Source organism: Sinocyclocheilus grahami, unplaced genomic scaffold (assembly GCF_001515645.1).
Source record: "Sinocyclocheilus grahami isolate Dianchi unplaced genomic scaffold, SAMN03320097.WGS_v1.1 scaffold214.1, whole genome shotgun sequence".
NCBI lineage: Eukaryota > Metazoa > Chordata > Actinopteri > Cypriniformes > Cyprinidae > Sinocyclocheilus > Sinocyclocheilus grahami.
The window spans coordinates 948156-955546 of NW_015505393.1; the positions used below are offsets into that span (position 1 = coordinate 948156).

Here is a 7391-nt window from a genome sequence, read left to right on the forward strand (position 1 = left end):
GCCCCCTGAGCAGATGTCTGTTTAATGGAGCCATTTCACAACTTCTGTGAGATTACTGGGATCTCCTTCATTACAGAATATTAAAGGAAAATGTAACTTTAATATTTCTTATTAATGTGTGTAGATAGATAGATTTGAGACATACCTCACAAGCATAGCCTGTTATCCAAACCATCTGGAGTCCACCATCTCCGCCATTACAGACTACTCACCGTGCTCTCTCGTTGTCAATAACTCCGCCCCTCACTTCCGGTTCTGTGGCTGCGGTTCTGAAACTGCTGGTGCTGGTCTGCAGCTGGATATATCTCGCCCATACACATAAAGGCTGTGTTCGAAATGGCATACTGCTTACTGCCTACTGCCCAGTATACAGTGTATACTGCCTACTATTTTTTTAAGAATAGTGTGTGAAACAGCATACAATAAGCAACAAAATATTTCAGAGTAGTATGCTACAGTGGTGTCCATTGACAAACCTTAATTTAGCACAGCTGTCGAGGCTGTTACCTTACAAATAAATGTGCTAACCATTATTTTAACAAAGGCTTGTTAATAAGGGTTCAATACTAGTAAACAATGCTATATTGCCCAATTGAACTCATTTCATAATTAATTAACTTTATATATTGAACAGAACTGAATCAACACTGAGCTGTCTTTAACTGAACAATGATAGGCCAAATTATTTTCTTTTTGACAGTTACGTTAAGTGGAAAAAACTATATATTCTATTTACACTAAGTGCAAATAATCATACATTTTGTTTACACTAAAATGGCAGTATTTTCTTTAGCAATAGGCTAAGTGTAAATAGTAGTCAGGTGGCAGATATTTATACTTCAATACTGTAGTACATTATAAAACAATATGTAATAACATATTGAGCGTAAATTATCATATTTATTAATATTATTAAATTGAATGCCGCCTTACTGGGACAATGAAGCCCTCCCTACACCTATCGCGAACCATACCCAATAACACTCTTATTATTAATGAGGTGTTTTATTTCCACTTTTCAAATATTTCCTTTATTTTTTATTGAAAATAAATGCCTTTCTGATGTAATATGTGATGGGAAAAGGGGAAGAACGAATTTGGCACAAGGCGTATTAGAACACGGGTCAGTCGTGTCAATTACTTCACATTTTACTCGCTATGCCACTGATTCTGCAGATAAACAGCTGTCTTAAACAGTTGCCTCTGCCAACAAATTGGGCTACTTGCACTTAGGGACAGTCAGTTTGTTTTTAGAGCTGCTTTACAGCAGAATTGAATTCTTGCATAATTTCAATATTATTTTTATTTTTACATTATATGTTATTTATATATTATATTACTGCAATATTACTATTATTATTTAGTATCTTTGAAACAATCTGTACTGTATAAAGCGCTATAGAGATAAAGGTGACTTAATTTGACTTGATCGGAAACGTGCCGTAGAGATTAAGGTACAATCTATGTCCTACTAACGATATTTAGACACAGAGCAATAGTTTGTAGTTTACAGTAACATGTATATAATACATATACAAGTGTTACATTTATAATTACTATCCCCCGCCTCCAGTTCACTCATGCATTTGAAGATGAAACGTCACGTGGAGCGAGTTGCATTGTGGGAAACAGTATCCCATGCAGTGATCCTCAGATGCATACATCAAATGTAGCAGGTAATCTGGGAATTCCATGCATACAGAAAATTCACATACTATTCACAGTATACATATGCAATGCATACTGCAATATAGTAGGAGTTGTATGGTAGTATGCCATTCCAAACACAGCTTCTGTACTGATTTCAGTGTACTTGAGTTATATTTAGCAGATATAGTAGGTCATCCGTGTATTCCATGCATACAGAACATTTGCATAATATGCACAGTGTGCATACTGGATACTGCAGAAATAGTGAGAGTAGTATGATATTATGGCATTTTAAACACAGCAACACACACCCCAAACAAAAGAAGCCAATCAATCATTCAGTGCACCTATGGAGACCTAGCTCCTCCCATCATCGGCTACGTCATGTGATCCATGAGAATTCTCAACAGTAAGACTGTATTATGATTGGCTCCTCTCTGTGCTGTTTTCTGTTTTAAGGTGGTACAGGGCAAATTATAGTATGGCGGAGAACCTGGAGTGGGGAAGATTTTTGGGTTGTGACTTTGTGATGAAAAGCTGTAAATTCTGGATAGACCAACATCGCCATACGTAAGCTTTGATACATGAGATACATTTAAACTTTGTGTACACTCACAAATAAATCTATTGTTGTTGTTTTTTTTTGTATTAAGTGGACAACATACTTTTATGCATTTTGGCAGATGCTTTTACCAAAATGTTATACAATTGCATAAAAATTATAGATTTCATCAGTTTTCCCTGGGAATCAGACTTATGTTGCTAGTGCTACAGAAACAAATTAGATTGTGTGTTGTACATTTGTAGCAGTTCTTTATTTCAGATTGATTCCAGTATCTTATTGTTTCTTGAAATTGCAGTTTCATAGTCTTAAATATACGTACAGCATATTGGTAAAGATTTGGGTCATTGATTGGACATCTGTTCTTAATGAGTGTTTACCTTGTGTGTTTGAAACAGGAGGCCAACCCTGATCCCGTACTGTGATTCTGTGAGGAGTGCACCTCTGCAGCTCACCTGCAGGCAGGACCAGCTGGCAGTGGCCGTGTGCAACCTGCAGAAGTTTCCTCATGCGCTTCCTGTAGAGTATCAGGTAAGATCAGCAGAATTGCATTTTCACTCAATCCTAAATCTGCAGTTACCACATTAAGATTGAACAGTAACATCATGATTTTCTTCTTTGAAACACTGTATTTTGAAAAGCACTATACAAATAAATTTGACTTGTTGTTTACAGATAAATACAAGATGACTGCCTTTATAGAAGGTTAATTAAATCATTTTGAATGTAATAAACCCTCTCCATCGTGTAGTACTTTGACCATATTCCTGGTGTCCCTGAGGAAGATTTGCCAGCATACGGAGGGGCTGTCGAGATCGCAGACTACTGTCCTTTTAGCCAGGAGTTTAGTTGGCATGTGGGTGGGGAATACCAGCGCAGCTCTTACTGTGGAATACAGGAGAACCAGCCAGGTGAGATGCCATTCACTCACATCCTTTCTTCATTTAGAAGCAGAATGGAAGGAGTTTGCTTATTCCCTCTTGTGCCTGCCAGTATTCTTTTCCATGTAAACTCTTCTACTATTCCACAACACAAGACTTTTGGGATTTTGCTTTTTTAGCCACATGGAGAAACTATGGTGTGGAACAGTACGGCCCAGGATCAGTGTGCCTCTACCAGAAGTCACCATTTGTAATGGAGCAATGCACCAAAAGAATGACCTACCCAGACTGGGGCAGTGGTTGCTATAAGGTAATAATGTAATGGTAGATCTCATGAGAGATGGGACAGTCGCTGCCGAAGTGTGTCTATTATGTACCACCACAACATATAAGTGTACTGAAACTGTGATTTGTGTTGCAGGTGTCTTGTACAGCACAAGGGTTGTTGGTCTGGGTGCAGAATGATTCCTATCCATGTGTTCGTACTGGTCAGGTGATCAGTGTGAGCATACGGATGAATGGATGGGTCTACAGCGGCCAGCTCATCTGCCCAACCTGCTCTGACTTCTGCAGCGACTGCCGCCTCCCTCATGAGATCCCCCCTCTAAACACCACCAAAAGTGCCCGCTTAGGTGAGTTACTGTCTGACACGCATCACCACGTTTATGGCTGTAAGACTATACCATGAGTGGTTGGTTTTTGGTGTTATTATTAATATAATAAATTGTATATATATATATATACTTTTTACATTAAAATTTACTTTATACATATTAAATAATAATAATTATTATTATTTATAATGCATATCAAATATGTATGAATAATGTAGTAAATGAATAATCATTGATAAATAAAAATTGATATTAAATAAAAATAAGTATTATTAATTGGCAAGGCAAGTTTATTTATATTGCAAATTTCAAACACAATGGCAATTAAAAGTGATTATAAAATTTATTAAAAAAAAGAATAAATGTATTACATTTAAAATATTGAAATGTAAATGTATTAAAATTGATTAAAATATTAGTATTTTAAAAAAATGAGTGAAGCTGTCAACTCTGGGAAAAAAAAAGCCACCAATTTTGTCTGTCTGAAATAAAATGTATAAACATTGAATGTGTAAGATGTAGCAAGAAAAACAAAGTTTTCCATATACATAAGGCAAGCTAGGTACAAGGTTCAAATAAAGTAAAATATGTTTGTTTGCAAAAATAAATTAATTAATAGTTCATAATAATTATTTTCTTCTCTCAGATCCTTGTTCCAGATCTTCTTGTTTGGTGGGGAACTTATGGCAGCTCCTGTTAACTCTTACTCCACTGCTGATCGGCTTCCTCCTCTGTGGCAGGGACTGAATTTGTTCCCAGTTGATTGGGTGAATATGGATGCCTTGATATGCTACAGGCTTCCCTTGAGATTTAGCTGCTGTGGACAGCAAAACAGCGGTCACTTCCGTAGTGTAGCCTGTGATCTGATAACTCTTCTCTCTATGTGGAGGTGTGGACTGTAGATGGGATTGAAAAGCCATTGATTGCACTCCTCCTTGCCTGGCTGTCAGGTGCCAGCGAGCTGTAGATCTTATGTGAAGCCATAGTCATGCAAGTTATGGTTATGCAGGTGCTAATTAATGTCCTCTTTGTCTCTCTGATGGACCTGTAGCATTTTGGGACTTGAAATAGGCATCTGGTTCAGAATGATGAGAGATATTCTCTCTGGTGTTCTGCTCATGGTGCTTCTCTGTTGTTTCGTGAAATTAACTTTCTGGCAATGTTTTGATCAGCGTATATCAGGTCATGTGACTGACGATGCTTGTGATTTTGCATGGAGAAGTGCAGGAGAGATCTCTGTTAGGGTCCATGCAAGTGCTGAATTTGAATTGTTTTTTTTTCAGAAATTTTAATGTTGCTGTTGTACAAGATAAATACTTCAGAAAGGCTTTAATCATTGAATTTATTAATGTACAGTTGGGTCCAGAAGTCTGGGATTACATTGAAGATCTGGGATTTGTTTAAATTTACAGGTAAATAGAACACTTTGGGATTTTGAGATATTTCAAAAAAAGGAAAAATATGATGTAAATGAAGAAAAAAATTTCTAGGTCTCTAATCCAAAGTTGACATTGATCATGTGTCTTTTTGTACTGACAGTCAGATGTTCTTGCTTCCGTTGAAGCACAGGATGCTCTTTGTATTGTTCTCAAATCATGCTGGAGAACATAAGTTTACACAATTAGTTTTTATTTTAGTATTTTGTTTTCATTTTAATTTGAAAGTTTTTGTCATTTTGCTGTGAATTTATCATTTTTATTTATTTTTGGAATTATTTTTAAATGTCTATATTGTTTTTAGTAATTTTCTGTTTTATTAATTTTTTTCAAATTAAACTAAGTTTAAATAAATGAAAAATGAGAAATGTTGCCTTGGCAACTAACTGAAATAAATACCTTTCCGCTTTATTTTATTTCAAGTAACAAAGGTTTTCTTTATGATTTTAGTTAACTATTATAAGCCTGGCTTGAGTGCTGGATCATATGACGAATCAAATACTAAGAAATTCAGAAATGTATTTTCATTTGTAATTGAAATTTTCACACAAATTAAGTTATGTCGATATTATATAATTTGTAATACATTTTGTACTAAATTAAATACTGCATTTTCATTAGTGGTCTCAGACTTGTGGACCTCGTTGTACACGATTTAGTTATTTGACATACAAACATACTGTACTGATTCTGTTTACCTTAAAATGTGTTGCCAGATTTTGGTCCTAAAGGGCTGTCCTACCATGGCTGCAGATCTTTATAGACTTTGTTGTCTTATAACAATCAACTCACTAAAAGCCCTTGAGAAAAGTGCTTTTTATAGACCTTTTTATGAGATCAGATGACATTAGCATGTTCATTAGTTTGTCTTCACTGAGAAGTATGCATCTTTTTTTTTTAAAATGCTAATATAAAATTTGTCATGGTGTCAATTCACTACGTTAGCAAGGTGCCATTAGTAGGGCTCTTTTAACTGACCCTTTTTTAAAAAACAGTTATCTAACACAGATATTCCATTACAAAACTTTTACTTTTTAAAATGTGGGCTGAGTGAATGTGCACATACATGAAAGCAGGTGTTGATTATTTTCCTAATGCAGTCACGTTGTAACTTGCTTTGTTAATGCATTCAGAATGTAGCCATTATTTTAAAAATGAAACTGGGAACAAATACCGAGGCGTTGCACTGTATATGTGATAGTTTAGAGACTAGATTGTTACTGTTTATGTGTTAGAGGACTAATGAAGTTGTCTTTTATGTAATTATCTGGTATCTTGTTCTTTTTTATCTTATCATATTTATTGAGGATGCTGTTGTGAATCAGTGTATTTAGTTACAAGATGAAATAGTTCATACGATTTGAACCTTTTGCCATTATGAAACTTTTTAGTATTATAATATTTGACTTCTTTTTGTTAGGTAATACAATGCTTTCATTTTAGGACAGTGTTAATCGAGTTTTGACAGTGCTGAGAGACAAACATGGCAGCTTTAAATACAACACTATTTTAGAGCCTTTGCATATGGAATATGTTGTATAAATATATACATGTTTCTGGTGTAATACTGATCTCTGCAATGTCGATGAAGAGCCTAATTGTGTGAAATATGGAGTAAATGAGATTCCAGATTTCATAGTGAAACTCTAAAATATGGTGGGATTATGGTATGAATTCATATTTACTGTATGTATAGTTGTAGTTTATGTTCTGAAATGTTGGTCTGACTGAGCCTTACAGTTTAGGGGCTCATTGCAACTGAAGGAGTTTTGTTCTCTCAATCAAACCTCAACTGAAATGCCTTTCCTTTCATGGTATTCACTCAAGGACAGTATGAGCATATAGTTTTAACAGTATGTCTGACCATAATTTTCTTAGATTGAAAGCAAGCCTTTGTGCTATGCTCATATAGGAGACCCTTTTCTTGAAAATTGTAATCACTTCGAGCTTTGAGGCTTAGTAGCATTGGAACATTTACAAAGAAGTTATTTTATTGAATTATGTTTTTTCTGTTATTTACATTTCATTCGGCTTAAAGGACTGTGTTACAGTTATATATCAAAATAGGACATGTTCATAATTCATTTGTATTATTGCTGCATAAATAGTAATTCTTTTGTAAATTGTAACAATACTTATATTTGAGTTTCTCTAAGTGAGTCTTGCACCATTTCAATTGAGATCATCCTGGAAAACTACAGCATGTTTTACATTCTAATGAAATTGTCAGTTTAACAGAAGAAACGTG

General features: G+C 35.0%; 1 protein-coding gene across 1 annotated transcript in view; it reads left to right on the forward strand.

The window, feature by feature from the left end:
- The window catches only part of LOC107596075 (leishmanolysin-like peptidase), a 12255-nt gene extending 6951 nt beyond the window's left edge, over window positions 1–5304 (forward strand). The window contains exons 12-17 of the mRNA XM_016286688.1: window positions 2110–2220; window positions 2611–2743; window positions 2964–3123; window positions 3273–3403; window positions 3515–3725; window positions 4354–5304. Coding sequence (XP_016142174.1) covers window positions 2110–2220; window positions 2611–2743; window positions 2964–3123; window positions 3273–3403; window positions 3515–3725; window positions 4354–4454 — 847 coding nt within the window. The 3' untranslated portion in view covers window positions 4455–5304. The remainder of the gene's footprint in view (window positions 1–2109; window positions 2221–2610; window positions 2744–2963; window positions 3124–3272; window positions 3404–3514; window positions 3726–4353) is intronic.
- The last annotated feature ends 2087 nt before the right edge of the window (window positions 5305–7391 follow it).